We start from the raw sequence: 18,644 nt of genomic DNA, 5'->3' as shown, positions 1-18,644 counted from the left end.
TTTTGCTTTGAGGGCAGTAATGTGTAAAAATAAGATATGAAAGAAATAAGAAAAATGACAAGTTTATCAGAGTCTAGGGATGAAAACACAAAGCTCGGCAGAGGTTATGCTACTGACTCGGTGCTTTGGAACTTGCATAATTAATACCTGAAAGTTGATCTCTTGCCTAGTTCTGTTTGGCTCAATGCAGCAGAAAGGGAGATGCTAGTGCTGGATTTTTCCGTTTCCCATGCAGGCATTTTTCTGTGGCCGCAGTGATTACTTCAAAGCCCTCCTTGAGGATCATTTCAGTGAGAGCGAAGAGCTGCAGACTCAGCCCACCATCCCTGTGGTGACCCTTCATAACATCTCAGAAGACATCTTCATCAGGGTCCTCTACTACATCTACAGCGATGACACCGAGGTGAGACCAGCCTATTCTCTCCTTTCATCGCCTTCAAGTTATGCCCAAATGTCTTTGCAGAAGTGTCATCCTATAGTATTCTACTGCTGGTTTGTTAAATATCACTCACCCATTCTCCCACCTGGCTTGAAGAACCTCAGTAGCCCAAATACTGGTATCTCTGTTTATCCATGTTGTAGGCTAGGTTGGAACTTTGTTTCCTGAATATATCAGTGCAACTGCTCCTAAATGCCATTTGTGTATCTTTCATCCTAAATTCATATCCTGTAAATTAGGATACATGTTACTTAGGCCAGATACATAATGCATGATTTGTGTGGCTGTGTATTCTTCCCCACAGAATGCTATTGTGCAGCACTGACTGCTCTCAATGACACACAGTCAGAATTCTGCCGCTAGATGGTGCCTGAAAACAGATTTGCCCGTGTGCTAAGGTTAAGAGGCCTGTTCATTTACTATTGGCATTACAACCTATCCTTGCATTTAAAACAAAAATGATTTGCATCGCTGGAATGCCTAGATGTTCCACTCAGAGATCAGGGACCCATTGTGCTAAGCACATAACAAAAAGACATCCCCTGCCTCAAAGAACTAACAATCTAATTGAAAGTGCAGCCAGCACTATACATCTTTTGGCAACACTGAACGGATTAATGATGCTGATGAGCTGGCTTGTATCCTCTCCAAAGCCTAAGGCTTTCCTGTCTGAGTGAGACTGTACCATCCTACTCTGGGTTACCCTGTGGTTTTGGTTTGCTGTGACCACCTGCACAACTGTGACCTTATTCCTGCTGATCAGCTTGGCTACAGGTAGCAATATAGAATCTGTGCTAGGCAGGGAGATGATTTATCAGACAGGAAGTCACTGGCTAGCCTGCTGAGGCTGTCATTAATACCCTGTAGAACTTCCTTCCATTAACTCATTCTGCTCATAACCTCTTATTGTCTACACTCTGGAGGACAGGAGTGGGAGGTGAGGAGCCCCAAGGCACATCAGAATCTTGTCACAGCCCTGCAGCCTGACCCAGTTCTGCTGCACCTCTTTGACACTCCAGAATCTGGCTAACTCTCTGGTGTTGCTAAGTAGAAGTGTTTCTAAACCGGAGCTCTAGCTGCAGCCTTCCCTTTCAAATGGATCTTGGGATGCTACCTGTCTGTGCAGTGCACACGCCTGATGGCCCAGCTCAGTAAAAACAATGTACTGTCATTAAAAAATTGTTACTCATATTTTCCAGTGGCTATTTGAGTCTCAAGCCAAATGAGCTTTTGTGGAAAGAGGCCATTTGTTTGAAAAATTATATTAACGTTTTCTTCATTATTTTTCCTGGCAGATTTTCAAAGTTCAGTACTTTTGTACAGTGTTTTTTCTTCCCAGGCTTACGTCCAGTCTAGTGCCAACATAACCAGCGTCCCCATCCTGCTTGACTTGCCTTTTTCAAAGGATTGACATTTCTGTCACTGTTGTGTCTGTCACAGCAGCCTGTATTATCAGTGTGCGTGTGGTTTCTGAGTGGAACTTGTGTGTGTGTGAAGTTTGAAAAGGAACATCAAACTGATTCTGTTTTCTTATTGAACAGTGATCAGTCAAGCATTGGTGTTTTCAATTCAATCCAATTCAAATGCTCATGCTTATAGGTTACAGGTTCCCTATAAGGATGCTTATAGGTTCCCAAAGCCTCATATTAGATGCTACAGTAGAGAGACTTGCAGTTACTGTGGGGGTGAAACTCACACAGTGTGTGGTCAAATCCTCCTAAGGAAGGGGTAGGTGAGGTGTAAGTACAAAAGTCATGAATCTGAGAGAGGTATAAACATGCCTTTGAACCGTAAGTGGAGTGAGAGGGAGCACAGATCTGGGAGACCTGTATCTATAACAGCACTTGATGAATAACCGTGACAACCTTGCTGCTGCTGCATAGCTTTGTTACAGCACTTTAACAACTGTTGCAAGCCTCTGACATGCCTCCTAACGCACCTTGCATTCTTATGTACAGTTGTGCACTATGGCACACAAGCCTTCATCTTTCCAATCACATTCCAATTCACACGTGCTCTGAGTGATCTTGTTTACTCTAGTACCAGTGTGGACAGCCATGCAAGCACTGCAGCTGCAATGGTGCAATTAATCCTTCTAGTGCAACCCCACTTTGAAATGATCATCTGTATCTGTGTGTGGATGTGGGCAGCAGTGGACCTGGCCCAGAATGGCTTGAGTGGAGGCACTGCACCACTGCAGCTTGCACCTGTGAAAGTTGCAGCTGTGAAGATTTTTAGCATAAACACAAGATTTCGTTCTCAGAATCCTTCTAAAGCATGTGCATGCCATGTCCCACAAAGCTAGGTGGGTTACAGTGCTCTTCACGATTCCTTTCATATTAGCAATAGCAAAACTGCACAGAAGAGAACTCTAGTTCCAGATTAGTGGCATAGATGATTGATTAAAAAAAATGTCAAGGATTTGACCAGCCAGGAAAAAAAGGGAGAGAAAAGTCTGAACAAGGTTTAGGACTGTGACTTATTTGTTTAAAAAGACATTCTACAGGAATATAGTCCTCAAACCTTGCTATTTAACCATCTGTTGCCATATTACAGAGTAAGCATCATGATAAAACTTACTTCATTTCTCGAGATTTCATTGAACTGAGTGAAAACTCTGTGTACACACTTAACACAGCCTGGGCATGACAATTAAGTATTAAAATTAAAAAAAAAATTAGACCAGTATGCCGGGTTTATTTTTGCAGATGAATGTATTTTGTCTGAGTATTGAATAAAAGGTAACCAAATATCTTGATTGACATGCCTAGTCTGTTAAATATGTGCATAATAGCTTTTGTTTAAAAAGACAAGTGTTGTAACTATTGTTTGTTTCCCATATTTACATGGCAAGGCTTTGTAAACTTGTTAAAACTTCCTAAATAAATAATAAAAACCAACAACAAAATTTATGTCGACCTAGTATGTCGCTTAGGGGTGTGAGAAATTAACACTGCTGAGAGAAATAGGTAAGCCAATCTAAGCCCTTATTTAGACATTGCTAGGTCAACAGAAGAATTCTTCCTAGCTACCATCTCTTGTGGGGGTGGATTAACCACAGTGACAGAAAAACTCCTTCTGTTGCAATAGCAAGTGTCTACGCTACAGTGCTGCAGTGCCGTACCTGTGCCGCTGTAGTGTAGACATAGCCTCAGTCTCTCGAATGGTGGCATAGAGCACTCTCTGCAGGGTTAGTACTCCTGCGCTGGTGGTTTTCCCCTAACTGCAAGAAATTATGTCTGAAATTAAATCTCAGGGCAATCTATCTGTGCCAGAGGCATGTGGCATAGGCAGGACTTTCTTTAGGATGACTCTCTTCTCTACATTACCAGCTGTCCCCTGAGAATGCTTATGACGTGCTGTGTGTAGCAGACATGTACCTGTTGCCTGGCCTCAAACGCTTGTGTGGGAGAACCTTGGCTCAGATACTTGATGAGGACAATGTTGTCAACGTCTGGAGGATTGCAAAGCTGTTCCAGCTGACCCGACTGGAGGACCAGTGCACGGAGTACATGGCAAAGATCATTGAGAAGGTATGCAAAACCCTCCCCTAAGATGTTTCAGGTGCAACTACTAAATGTGCATCTGTGTTGCCATGGTTTAATGTATGCACTTTTCACTTCTGAAGATGTTGGGTCATAAGTGAAGTGAATTTTGTAGTCACACCTTGGTCCTCAGTAGGACCCACCTCACAGTTTGACATGACTGGTGAAGAAGACTGCGGGTGTGGAATAGCAGGGAGTGCTGCAGCTCATGACTGATGTGCATTGGGGTGCTGTGCGAAGGAGGTATGTGGGAGTGTTTGTCTCCATACATGACTCTTCCCGGTGCAATTAGTTCTTTTGTACTGTAGCCTCAAATTCATTACAACTCCCCAAAAGCAGATTATAGGGACTTCCACAGGAAAAACTTATTACTGATGATTAACTAAATACCAAATCTTATTACACTGGAATCCTATTTACAAGCATCAATTTGAACGTTCCTTCCCACTGCTATTTTGTCTGTTCTCTCTGATGGCTGCTTGGAGATCCAGGAGCCAGTGATGTCTGCAGAGAAACAGTGACCATATGGCACAGACAGTTCAGTTCTTTTACTAAGTATTTTGGTTCTTATCGGGGTCAGTAGTTTTATATAAATGGCTCTAATTAACACTCCCACATGAGCGCCAACATTCTTTACCTGCAGCTGAGAGGCTTGGAGAGAGGTGTGAAACTCTTTCCTGCCTGTGAAAACAGTGAAGAAAATAATTTCCAAACAGTTCTTCTCATTCAAAAGTGCCATTGGTCAATATAAATTAGGGAACCAACACATCAGCATATGGCCAGAACTGGGTTGTGAAAAGGGGATTTCATCCAATAGCTGAATGAACTGTACAAGCACTGATGGGGAACACTGAATTCTTGCTGCTGGGGCTTTGCGTAGGCCAAGAATTTTAGGGCATTCCCTCACTGTTTTACTAGTGCTAAGAACAGTGGAAGTGCGGGTGCAGGGAAGGCTCCAGGGGACCCCCAACTGTGCCGTCTAGTGGTGCACAGAGCAAGTTGAGATGACCCAGTAGTTGGATTGTCAGCAGATGTCAGCCCCTTGTCTGCGATAGCGCTTCCTCTAGGAGAGCTGAATTGGTATGGGCAATGATGGGAAGTTCTTGGCAAAACACTGTAGTGTGGAGACCAGGCCTAAAGTTCCATTGCAAAATGGACATCTCTTGTCTGTCTCTTCCATGACAGGAGCTGTTGGCTTTCCCTGTGGGGGTTTGTTTCCTGGTTTGGGCGAAATATTGTGAATTCATGTAAACGGTGCCCAAACACTCAGTGATGGACATTTGGTCAGTGTGCGTTTACAGGGCTGCAGCCTAGTGACAGGTGTTCTCTGCTGTTTAAACGTTTGAGACTTTTTCCTATTGGTTAAAGGTGCAGGACTGACAGCCCTGAAGACTGAATCCTTGTGTTTATCCATAGAGCAGGTACAGTCTTGACAATTTCAGGACAGACTTTTCCTGTGGTCTGCCCCTTGCTGGTATGCCTCATGCTGAACCTGGAAGGACCCCTCTAGAGCGTGAAAGGGGAATTCACTCCTTGGCACTCTGTATCCTCCTTGTAAGTCTCATCAGAAGGGCCAGCTATGGGGATGACCTTGTTTTGGTCATTTTCTCAGTGGTAACTAAGCTGAGACCCTCCAATTCGTTTCACAAACCCAGGTTCCTGAACTCTCCAGACTTATTTTCATTACCAGCCTGAGCTAGATTTGAACTGGCGACTTAGTGGTAAAAGGCTGAACATCACTTTGCCACTTCCCATCAGCCTTGCAGCTCCCCTAATCGATGTTTTGTCTTCATCCTTCCAGCTGGTGGAGCTAGAGGAGTTTGCGGCTGCGGTGAAGGAGAATGCTGAGGCAGTGGAGGAACGGCAGGAGACCGATTCCATCCCCCTGGTGGATGACATCCGCTTCCACATCACCAGCAACGTGCAGACTTACAGTGCTATCGAGGAGGCCAACCAGAAACTAGAGGCCCTGGAAAACCTCCTGGCCAGTATAGGACTCGAGTGCTGAAGTCTGTAAATCCTGCTGTTGGATGCAGAGAGCAGCTTGTGTGACCTCCAGTGGGTTGCCTCTGAGTGCAAGAACATATGAGTCTTAGTCAAATGACTTTTCTTTTTTCTCTCCTCCTTCCCCCCCACCCCTCCAAGCCCAGGCATGGTTTCCTTTTAATTCATTCATGGCTGGACATTCACATGTTTGCTTTTTTCCTTCTGTTAATAGGATCGCAAAGTGCAGCAGTTTGATAGTTGCTGCTTGTACGATACAGCACTGAGAGGGAACTGCCAGCCATGTGGCTAATGGAGCTGTATTAACAGACTCAGTGACATCTGGCCCCAGGAGCTGCCCCAGTCTCTTAGCCAGCAATGCATTTCTGAAACTGGTTCAAACCATGGTTCTTGTATAGTTACCAAGGGAACAAAAATGGATTATGATAAGTGTAAAGGAATCTACTAGATCCTTTCGCTGTCAGTATTATGGGGAGTTAGTGGAGAGAATGGCATTTTAATGGGGCACTAGCTGACTTCATCTGCTCTTCTTGTTTCTCAGTCACAAACTACTGGGATCCCCCAAGTATTGACACCTAGATTTACACCCTCAGTGTAGTATGGAAGTTTAGGTTTTAAGTCCATATTCTGACAGATTGTGACAGTGTATCCTTGATCAGGGGGACATGGCTAAATTAAATTATTTCTTTTCTGGGTACTTTATTTAATGCATGTCCCAAATATAAACCTATAGGAATACTTTACAAAGCAGCAGGAGAGAGACCCAGTCTCCTATAGAGCCAGTAACTTTTCAAAGGCACCGATGCAGAGGTCCTGCTCTTGTCTCACTCTAACAGGAGAGCAACTCCTTTCCTCTCAGAGTTGCCACATGGTCTCTCTTTGGCCTGTTGTGTCAGGATGAAGGAGAGACTTATCAAAGTTTAAGGGTGGGTGACAAGGAAAAGGGAGCTTTACAAGGCTTGTCTCAGTTCATCTGCCCTGCTCTTTCATCTTCTGACTTTACTCAGGCTTAAAAACCTTGAGTTCCTTGTTCTAAGAAGCTAATTGTTCATCTTTGCAAATGTGTTTGGGGATTCTTCCTCTGCAGTAGATATCATTATCTTTAGAAATCTGGTCTCCCTTGGCTTTTAGAGAGGGAAGGTGCTGGTTTTTTCCTCTTTTCTCAACATCAGTCAGTGGGCCACAACTCTTGCACTAAGTATACCTAATCATATGGACTAGTTCTCCAAGCCCTGCTCCCTTGCTGTTACAGCCCTGTCCTGTTAGCAAACCCACCCTGTCTCACTACATGCCCCTCTTTAGTGTTGCCCTGTTTCTAGATACCCTCAGAGGTGGAAGTGTAGCAAGAGTTTTACTTGTCGCTCTGTTTTGTGTGACAGCATGGTTGGAAGTTGCAATTTTACAAGATGTCCGGGTTATGAAATGACTTCAAGCTGGATTCAGTGGTCCTGTGTGCTGATACTGGGTGATACGCCAAAGAGACAGTATTGCCAGAGTGCAGGACAATTACATCCTCTCTTTGTTCACTTGTGAGTGAGGTCATGGTATTTTCTTGGTGTTGGCCAGAGAAAGGAAGGGAATCTACAGTCACAAAACCTTGCCTGCACCCAGATTTTGTTCGTTCTTCTTAAATCTCCTGCTCTTGTCACAAGGATGTACTATGGTTGCTAGACTTTCTAGAGTTGTTGTCAGAGCCCCAAGGATTCACTGTCCAGTTTTCCCAGAGTGCAAAGCATGGAGACTTAACTGCTCTGACCCTTTAGAGAGTCATAGGAAGCGGGTGGCTTAATGGCGGGAGACAGAGGAAGTATCATAATGTTGGGAATCTAATGCTGCCAAGGACTTTGCATGCTCTGTGTTACTAAGTCTCCTCAGAATTATGTAGTATGTGAGTCTTGATTTGTCAGGGGAAGGGAAATGGATTCTTTCTGCAGTACTTGGGGCCTGGGAGGGAGAAAATTGGGCTGTATTAATGGCATGGTGACTCCTATCAAAATGTTGGTGCTGCTGTCACTGGTGGATGTTGCTGTTTACAGTAACTGCATGACACGGGTTTAAAACCACACCCCCATGGCCTGTGCTTTCGTGTGTTGGCCCTGTGCATTGTTCATGCAGAGAGGTGATCTCGGTCCCCAACAGCTCCTCTGACCATTCTTCTGGTAGTGTTTTTCCAACATAAGGGAACAGATGTAAGTTCCCCTGTATGGCAAGGACTGTGTTATGTGGGCTTTATGCTGTGTCCTTTCCCATCTGCTAGCCTGGCTTCGTAAGTGCCTTGGACAGCTAATGAAATCACATTTGGTGGTCTTGATTTAGTTATGATTATGAAGTTGCTACATAATTTGGCTAAGACTGTGCTCCAGAAAGGCTCAGTGTCGGCAGAGTAGTGCGTATTGCCTGCTGGGATTGAGCTGCATCGGCAGAATTGTGCATGGAAGCCCAAGAATAGACTAGACTAGCAGGTCAGAACTGAAATGCATTGTTGAAGCTGAGAGTTTTCAGCTATGGATTGGCTCTCCCAAATCCCAGCGGATTCTTCTTATCCATATTTATGTGGTGTCTCCTGCAGACCAGGCATCTTTGGGGAAGAGGGTGTCTCTGGAGGGTGTTGAGCTATTTGAGCAGGATCTGCCTCTATTTCTGTTACCTGTTTCCCCAAAGGAATTTCTGAGTTTTTTCTGGCTTGCTTTTTGCAGGCAGGTGCCAGTATCTTGGTTCCATAGTGTGCATGCCTGGTCCTGTATCAGAATAGTGACATGGAAAGAGGAACTGTATGTTCTGTTCTGTGTGTATTTAAGAACACCCTAGGTCTGTGTACTTTAGTGTCCATCTACAGAGCACAGACTAGTTTTGGCTGAAGGACAGAATGACAGGTCAATGACGTTCTGAGAGCCAAAAGTAACTGGGCTCTGAAGCGTGTCTCAATTTAAGATGTGGGGGGAAGGGTTGGTTAGACTAATGCTAAATCCCTTGTATTTTGTGTCAGGGGAAGAAGAGAGTGTTGTCTCACCCTCTGAGGTGTAAGCTCTTTAAAGATCCCGCAAAACATGTTATTCAGAAACACCCTTCTAGCTAAACTGGTACGATTCACCTGCCTTTCTCCTCCCTTTATTACTAAAGATGACTTTGTATATAAGCACGATGCTCAGGTTTTATCACCTCTTCTCTGCTCCTGCTACATAAATTTCTCAATCACCCTGCTTGCAACACAACCTTCCTTTTCACAGCAACTGTTGTGACATACCCCCTTCCTACCTAGAAGACTGCAGGCCACCAACTTAGATGGATTTACACCAGCAGTGAATTTGGCCTTTGCCCTCAAAGCATGGTGTGTGCTGGAAGTAAGATTCAGGAGCAGGACTGCTGAGAAACACACTATCCTTTTTCCATATAGGCATCTTAACTCTTAAAAAGGACAGTGGTACAAAAATGGGTGAAACGGCAGCTGCACAGTTTGTAAGTATTTTCCATGCAGCTGTTCTTAAATGTGTCCATTACTGTCCCTTTAAGTGGAGAACCACGTAGAAGGTTGTATCTTGTGGGATTAAAGGTCAGTGTGGCCTTTTTTATTTCCCTCCCTGGGAATGCAGTTCTGTTAAATGTGCTGGATGAATTCAGAACACCTTGTCTGTCCAGCTGTACGTAGGGACTAAATCTGTGAACTAAACTGGATTGTGCAATTACTGAGTATCTAGGGCTCCTTCATCTCTCTGAAAAACAGATAAGCAGGTGCTTAACATACAGAACAAGCTCCTTAATTGAAAAATAAATAAACTGGTTTGTAACATGTTGAACTCACTTCAGTGTTGCAAATAATTTTATTACAAGATGAAAAATTAGGATTTCTCTTCTGTTAGTCTTTTTTTGTGTTCTGTTCTGCTATCCCCATCCTCTTCATTTACTATTAGCAATTTGTTGAAATAAGAAAATTGTAAAGTTTATCAGAGCAGCAATATATTATAATAAAAAAATATTTAAAAATGTAATGTGTGAGCATGTGTGCAGCAATAAAAAAAAATGTATATTTCACTATGCCTTGTCTCTGCTGCGACCTATTTGTTACTGACGCTAATGATGTCTGCGTGACTTTATTTCTGAAAAGACCCAGGTGGTACATTTAGCCTGTATTCCCCATCCCCACCCACCCACCAAATAGCTAGTTTTTTTCTGATCTCAAGCAATGGGGGAAAACATGGGTTTCCACTCCCAAGTGGGCCAGTCAGATAATCCCCGATACAACACAACAGCAAACAATTTGAGAATGTTTGTTTTTATTTTTTTCTCCACCTGTGGGCTTTCTTCTCCCTATCCCTGGAATGTCTTGCCTTCTTATTATTGCACTGTCTGGGCCAAAATCATCCCATTAAATTATGCCAGAGATAATTTTTTGACAGAATGTACTTTGGGGGTTCACCCTGAGGCACAAGTAATTTCATGGAAGAAACCTCAAGTATCCCAGCTGCATCCTCCTCCATCTCTGAGAATACATCAGACTTTTGTCTCCCATTCAGACCCCATGTGCAGCTAGATGGCTAGAATGTTGTTTCTGTAGCAAACGGTAGTGACCTGACTTGTAAAGGTGCTGAACGCCTACAGTTCCCATTTACTTCAGTGAGAGTTGTGGGTACCCAGCACTTAGAAGTAAAGACCCAAGCGCATGCTAGGTAGTTCTATGTAAGAACATACAGTATTTCTGAGAGAAGCACAGAAGCCTTTGAATGATTTGAAACTGACAGAAGGGACCTAGTTTTGAAAAGTTCAGACAGCGATCAGTCTTCAGTTTAAAGAGTAGGAGTACATGTGGCACCTTAGAGACTAACAAATTTATTGTAACATAAGCTTTTGTGGGCTACACCAGCAGGACAACTGTGTTTAAGAAGGCTGTTCATGGGGAAAGTGGAACTTGCTGAGACCCAGGAGTAAAAGCCATGGATTGGATTATCTATTACCTGCTCAAGTAGTTTGTGTTGGTGCATTTATGGCCAGATTCTAAAAATGGCACGTTCTCACTTAACGGATCTCATTCACTGTGTGCTGACAGATTACTCTCCCTATCTATTGACTGAAATGAAGTTTTCTCTATATCTTGCTCCTGCTTGCACTGCAAAGTCCAAAATTTCTGGGAGCAGGATTCAATTTTGGGTTAAACGTAGTTAACAAGTCAGTGGATGATGTACATACTCTAGTTGCGGAGTCTTTGCCAATGATAAAGTTAAAGGCAGAAGGAGCTCTGCCTCCCAGATTCCAGAGGGAGTTTGGGGGGGCTGGCAGTTAGAGCGGTTCTTGGAAGCAAAACAAATCTGACATGGAGTTAAGAGACAGAGTCCACACCGGGACCCACTTGTCAGAGTAGAACCACAGTTTAAACAAGGACTCTACACTTTTCCAAACTGCTTCTTTGTCTTGGAAGAAAAGCAAGAGTCAAATAGAGACCGAACTCCCCTCCTGGCAAAAGTGTGCGTGTGTGAGAGAGAGAGATCTTGGCTATACCTATCTGGCCATGCTCTACTTCTTTGGCAGATAAAGGGGACTTTGGTTTCCAGGGCTGTCAATCCAGTACCTTTCATGAGCGTTAAATGCACATGAAAAATTAAGCTTAGAAATCAAAGAGGTGTCTAGAGAGACAGCAGTTAAGAATGATCAACATTTTTGGGGGAAAAAAGGCCCTGCAGTATTACACATGCTTTTTTTGATAAGGCACTTCTGTAACACACTGAGGTTAGTAAGACTTGAAGGGAGTGTGACAGCAAGCAATCACTGGAGAATAAAGAAGAGGACTCGGGGAAGGGACTTCAGTGCCTGCTAATGAGCTAGCCATGTTCCCAAGAGTCTGTTTGCCAGGTTCCTGAGACAAACTCTGAGAGGAGGGAGTGTAAGACGGAACTCCCCTTTTCCCTCAGTGTTGGCTGACTAGACTCCAGGACTGGAAAAGATCAAGAAGCAATTCCAGGCAGGGAAAGCTCCAGGCTCTTTTCACATTGATCTCAAAGCATGGTTCAAAACAGGAACTCTTCACTGGAAAGAGAGAGGAGAAAGCCAGGTGAGGCTGTCTGAATAACTCCTGTAAGAGAGTAGGGGAAGGGAGGCCTGGCCATTGTGCTTCTCTTGCTAGGCATGCTGGGAAAGAGGAGTCGTCTTGGGCCTTTATAATTCAGGCTCCTCTCCTTCTCAGCTAGGGCTTGGAAGAACTGCAACCAGGAAGAGCACTGGCTGCTGGGCTGAGAAGACCCTGGGAGGTAAGACTTGTAGGAAATACTTGAATAAGCTTTTATTTGGACTATATGTATTCTTGTACTGAAGAAACTTGGGATTTGTATCATTGTGATTTAGGGGAGCTGGTCTGTGTTGTTAGGGTGTAAAAATAACCCTGTTAAAGGATGAGATGAAGAGGGTCTCTTATCCCATTGTTTTGGGTGGACAGGATCATCCTCATGCCATTATGGTTAGTGACAGGGAGTTGCATGAAAAGTGACACTGATCAGCTGAGAGAGAGAATCTGTACACACAGAAATGTGCACTTCAGGCAAATAAAGTAATACTGTAGCATGAAATCCTCTGTTCAGACAGAATTGTAGGATCATCTTAGCCCTTACTGGAAAGATCAGCTTTGATCTCCCGTAAGTGACATCTAAAGAAGTGAGCATTCTAATATAATCTAGGCACAGAACAGTACAAGAACTAATATTTCTATTACTTTAATTTAAAATGCTTCCATAACAGTGGAGCCAGCATTCTGCTGCTCTAGAATTGATTACCACCCCTACACCAGAAAAACTTGACCAAGTAGTTTTAAGACCTAACTTATCAGTGGCCTTGTTTCCTTTCCCCTCTTCTCAGTTTCTCAGCAATAGTGTTTTTGAGAACACAATACAAGATGGACAGGAGAGTCTTTCAGAGGGGCTCTTACTTTTCAGATCCTGATTACTTGTGGTCATTGAAGATTTTTAGAATGCTTTTTGCAAGAGATGAGTATATTGTGCCTGGTGTCCTGGACAAGTTTTATCTTGGGTAACTCTTTGTGTGTCCCTGAATTCCCCACAGAGGGTCAAGTAGGCACAAAATTCCTCGCTCCCTGACCTAACTTGCTTTGTAGTGATGGTGTATGCTTCTAGTTAAACAGTTGTCATGTTCTACTTCAGAAGGAACAGAATTAGAAAATGATTTCTCCCCTACTCTGCTGCAAAGTGGTGATCGTGCTCTCAGTAAGAATCTTAAACTCAGAACTTGGTGGGTAAGGCCTTGTCTCCACTAAGGAAGTATGGAAAAAAATTCCCATTGGTGCAGTAACCCCTTAGAGGTGAGTGCTGTGCGTAGGAGCTGGAACTAGGGATGTGGCAGGGATGGGTGTTGCCACACCCCTGGCTTGAAGTGGTTTCCATTCTATACAAGGTTTACAGTTTGGTTCAATAGCTCTCAGCCTCCCCACTATAAAAATTGTTCCAGCCCCCCTGAAGTTGTGTGAGCACCATTGCAGACTAAGCTCCTGCAGCCAGTGACATTAACACCATGTCACATACACCTGCTTTGAGCAGGGTTAGAAGCCAGTGGTAAAAACGTCAGTTGAGTGGTGGAGGTTATCTCCATTAGGGATTCCAATGTTGTTAATGCAGGTGCAGCTCCATTGATGATGGTGGTGGTGAGAAGCTTCCTGCCAGAAAACCAACCCTGTAATCCAAAGTGAATGAAGCACTAACTTCTTCAAACAATAATATATTTGTAATGTGAGTTTACATCTGGCACATAATCTATTCCTAATTGGAAGTCTTATTCAGAGTGTTTCTTTGGTTTTAGAAAAGCTGTGCAGGCCTCACCATTTTCTAGAGGAAAAGCCAGTTTTTAAATTAAAAATAATAATTGTGGAAAGTAATATAGAGCCAAATCTTGCTGTTCTCAGTAAACCTAAAGTTCCATCGACTTGATTGGTAACTTTGACTCAGGATACCAGGATTTGGTCCATAGCCTTTGAGTGATTGAGTTTTGTTTTATTTTCTCTTATTTAGGGAAACTTTCTTAAAACTTGAAAATAGTTAAGGAATAGCATTAGCCATTGTTCTGACAGTTCTACCTTACTGTAGCCTTAGCTGCCTCACTAAACCTTCTCCCCCGCCCCTCCATACTTTCTCCTCTGTAGACATTTTCTTGGGAGATGGAGTAAATGCTTCCTCAGCTGGACTATTCACCTCTTTCTGGGTTAAATAGATTTCTTTGCCAAGTTTCCTGTAATTAGACCTTAGTGCATATCAGCAGACTCAGACACACTCTTAATTGATCTCGTAGGAATTTTTTCGTCTGGATTTCTGGAAATAGTCCAGGTGTTGAAGAGCATCCACAGCCTGACTTAGTCCCATGGAGAGAGAAAGCTAATCCAATGCCTCTCTCTCAAGGAGTCATGAAGGGCATGGGGCTGATCTCTAATAATTTATAGACACTGTATGTGACCTGGTTACTGGGAGTTACTGTTTGGCTGTATTGGATTACTGGAATGCTTACTGTAGGCATATGTTGGTTTAGTTGAATAGTCCTGTTAAGAAATAAGCAGGAAGGCACCATGATAGCTCTAGATAAACAATCTCTCACTAAACAGGGGAGGGGTCATTAAAAGATAATGCCTCTAGCCAAAGTTACAAGGTTTGTGTTGCCAAGGCTGGCAGTAAGAAGATCAAAAGGACACTAAACTGTTAAAGTCACTCACTGGAGAGAGGCTGAGGCAGCAAAACCTGCCTGGCCAGATACTACAGGGTGATAGGGCTTTAGGTTTGTGTAGCCTGTTTGTTGTGTTTTGTTTCAACTGTTAAGATTAAACAGTACTTTGGCTTGAGAAAGCTGTCTGTCTGGTCACTGGCTAGGGGCAATGGGGCACAGCGCAGGGGGTTGGTCCCAGGAGTAGGGTGACCAGATGTCCTGATATTTGGGGCTTTTTCTTATATAGGTGCATATTACCTCCCACCCCATGTCCCGACTTTTCACACTTGCTGTCTGGTCACCCTACCCGGGAGTGAGGAGCTGGCCGAGAACAATAGGCTCGGGCTGGTTAGGGTGCCAGTACATCCTGTTTTGGCCAAAACTGGGCATTTGTCCTGGCTGCAAGGCAGAGCAGAGAGTGGTGGCTGCTGCCGGGAGTCAGCTGAAGGCAGCACTGCCTGCCAGCAGGAAAGTGGAGAAATTTGCTGCTGGTGGGCAGTGCTGTTTTCAGAGCTGATCCCTGGGCAGTGTAGAGCTGCAAGGGGAGGACAGCCTCATCCATGGGCGGCACGGAGCTGCAGGGAGATCAGCCTCAGCTGTGGGTGGCACAGGAGCGATCAGCCCCAGCTTTGGGCAGCACAGGATGGGAGGGCACTGAGTCCCCCAGCTGTAGGAAGTGCGGAGCTGAGGGGGTTCAGCCCAGCTGTGGGCAGCACTGGGCTCAGGGGTGAGGGTCAGCCCCTGAGCTCAGGGGCCAACCTCAGGCAGCAGGGGGGGAGAGAGAAGGGGTCAACCCTAGCTGTGAGCAGCATAGGGCTAGGGGGTCAACCCCACCCCCAGGAGGCATGGGGAGGGCGGCTCGGGTGAGCCCTGCAAGGCAGGGGGTGGCTTGGGCGAGCTGCTGTCTGTCCTGTTTGTACTTTTAAAATATGGTCACCCTGGGGTTGCGTGTGTCAGGATCTCTCTTTCTCTGCTGGAGCTGGGATGAGAACCACGTCTTTCTCTAGCCTCTTCTCTTTTCAGTGGTGGCGTAAGTTACTGTGCCTGACCAGACATGGGTTCTCCGGAGCAGCTCATGCTGCCTTCCTGCCCAGAGGGTCTGCGATTAACATGCGTTTAAAAAAATTAACGTGTTAATTGTGCTGTGCATATAATCACACACATTAATGGCAGTTAATTGACAGCCCTAATACCTATATATAAAACAATTTGCTGTTTGTATAGTGTTTGGTTTATATCATATGATAAGTGAATCTTCTAGACTGAAATGCTCCATTAGTGTGTAAAGGTGGTGGCAACTGAGACCTTTCACCAGGCTGCCTATCTTAGGTACTTATATGGCCTCCATTACCATAGTATCTGAATGTTTCACGATCTGAGGTAGCCCCATTTTATAGATGGGGGACTGAAGCACAGAGGGGCTGATTTGAACCCAGATCTCCCAAGTACTAGGCTAGTCCTCTAATCAATGGATCACCCTTCCTCTTCTCTTTTACTTTGTCATTCTCTTGTCACCCCTCTCCCCATGTCGCATGCTTGACAACCTCCCAAGCAAACTCTCGCTTATGGACCAAAGATGCCATTTGATCTCATTTTAGATGTGGCTAGTAATGAAACTGGAGGATAGAATTTACAAAGAGGATCTTCACAGAGCAACTAAGCTAAGCACTGGGTCCCCACAGCAGCGTGGTGGTCCTAATTAACATTTCCATTGTGCTTTTCAGCATCAAAGAGATTGGCTTGCTTGCTTGTTACACACCACTGGTGCACATGGTGCTTTATGACAGGTGAGACCAGGCCCTGTCCTAAGGGGCTTACAATGTAAATAAATGGGGGAAGAGATGCAAGCCTATCCTTATTTTGTAACCTTTCCTTCCTGCTTTCCCATGTGAGAATAAATAACAAAGAAACACCCTTGGAATTCCAGGTAAATTTAAAAAATGCCAGTACCCTTTGGGTGCTTAGAATGGAAAAACATAAGCAAAAGAGACATATTTAGGGCTTTTGATTAATCACAGTTAACTCGTGTGATTAACTCAAAGTAATTGCGATTAAAAATAATCTTGATTAATCTCACTGTTAAACAATAGAATATCAATTGAAATTTATTAAATATTTTGGGATGTTTTTCTACATTTTAAAATGTATTGATTTATATTACAACACAGAATACAAAGTGTACAGTGCTCACTTTATATTTTTATTGCAAATTTTGCACTGTAAAAATGATAAACAAAAGAAATAGTATTTTTCAGTTCATGTCATACAAGTACTATAGTGCAATCTCTTTACTGTGACAGTGCAACTTACAAATGTAGAATTTTTTTGTTACATAACTGCGCTTAAAAGCAAAACATTGTAAAACTTTAGAGCTTACAAGTCCACTCAGTCCTACTTCTGGTTCAGCCAGTGGCTAAGACAAACAAGTTTGTTTACATTTACAGGAAATACTGCTGCCTGGTTCGTATTTACAATCTTACTGGAAAGTGAGAACAGGCATCTGTATGGCACTTTTGTAGCCAGCACTGCAAGGTATTTACATGCCAGATATAGTAAACATATGTATGCCCCTTAATGCTTCAGCCACCATTCCAAAGGACATGCTTCCATGTGGATGATGCTTGCTTAAAAAAAAAAAAAGTGTTAATTAAATTTGTAACTGAACTTCTTGGGGGAGAATTGTATGTCTCCTGTTCTGTTTTACCCACATTCTACCATATATTTCATGTTATAGCAGTTTCGGATAATGACCTGGCACATGTTTGTTTTAAGAACACTTTCACAGCAGCTTTGACAAAACGTAAAGGAAGTACCAATGTGAGATTTCTAAAAATAGCTTCAGCTTCTTAAACCAAGGTTTAAGAATCTGAAGTGCCGTCCAAAATTTGAGAGGGACGAGGTGTGGAGCATGCTTTCGGAAGTCTTAAAAGAGCAACACTCAGATGCAGAAAGTACAGAATCCGAACCCTCAAAAAATAAAATCAACCTTCTGCTGGTGGCAGCTGACTCAGATGATGAAAATGGACATGCGTCACTCAGCTCTGCTTTGGATCATTATCGAGCAGAACCCATCATCAACGTGGACGCCTGTGCTCTGGAATGGAGGTTGACAAATGAAGGGACATATGAATCTTTAGCGCATCTGGCACATAAATTTCTTGCGACACCAGTTACAACAGTACCATGTGAATGCCTGTTCTCACTTTCAAGTGACATTGTAAACAAGAAGCTGGCAGCATTATCTCCTGCAAATAGTAACCAAACTTGTTTAAGCGATTGGCTGAACAAGAAGTAGGACTGAGTGGACTTGTAGGCTCTAAAGTTTTACATTGTTTTGTTTTTAAGTGCAGTTACATAACAAAAAAAATTCTACATTTGTAAGTTTCACTTTCATGATAAAGAGATTGCTCTACAGTACTTGTATAAGGTGAATTGAAAAATACTATCTTTTGTTTTTACAGTGCAAATATTTGTAATAAAAATACATGAACACTGTACACTTTAGTCTGTGTTGTAACAGAAATCAATATATTTGAAAATGTAGAAAAATAAAAAAAAATTAAATAAATGGTTTTTCTATTATTAAGAGCATGATTAATCACAATTAATTTCTTTAATTGCTTGACAGCCCTAATTATAATATGGATATGACACTTTGTGGAGGTATGCTATGTTCTCTGGGCTCCAGAGTGAACAACCTGTGATATCTACAGATACTATCCCTACCCCTAGAGCTGTGGGGTGTGGCTTTCAGAAACCCTTAGCCGTTATAGAAGGCCCTGACTGACTTCCTAGGCTGCCTTAGTTTTCTAATAAATTGCCCATTAGGGGAAGGTGAACAAAGTCTAGCCCTCCCTTGGTTTCTCTTCTGTCCTAGGACTTCTCTTGGGAGCTGTGGGCAGAGTTCAGACTTCAATTAATGGGCAGGGGGAGTAGTGAAGGGAGAGAACACCATGAAAACTAAAATGCTTTTT

The 18,644-nt window shown here is 43.4% G+C and overlaps 1 protein-coding gene across 1 annotated transcript in view; it reads left to right on the top strand.

The window, feature by feature from the left end:
- The window catches only part of ABTB1 (ankyrin repeat and BTB domain containing 1), a 39,944-nt gene extending 29,927 nt beyond the window's left edge, over positions 1-10,017 (top strand). The window contains exons 10-12 of the mRNA XM_030568325.1: positions 236-403; positions 3,772-3,972; positions 5,786-10,017. Of these exons, the coding sequence (XP_030424185.1) occupies positions 236-403; positions 3,772-3,972; positions 5,786-5,992 (576 nt within the window). The 3' untranslated portion in view covers positions 5,993-10,017. The remainder of the gene's footprint in view (positions 1-235; positions 404-3,771; positions 3,973-5,785) is intronic.
- Positions 10,018-18,644: the final 8,627 nt, after the last annotated feature.

Source organism: Gopherus evgoodei, chromosome 7 (assembly GCF_007399415.2).
Source record: "Gopherus evgoodei ecotype Sinaloan lineage chromosome 7, rGopEvg1_v1.p, whole genome shotgun sequence".
NCBI lineage: Eukaryota > Metazoa > Chordata > Testudines > Testudinidae > Gopherus > Gopherus evgoodei.
Note: the sequence above shows the minus strand (reverse complement) of the source record. Positions and strands in the feature narration are given on the sequence as shown.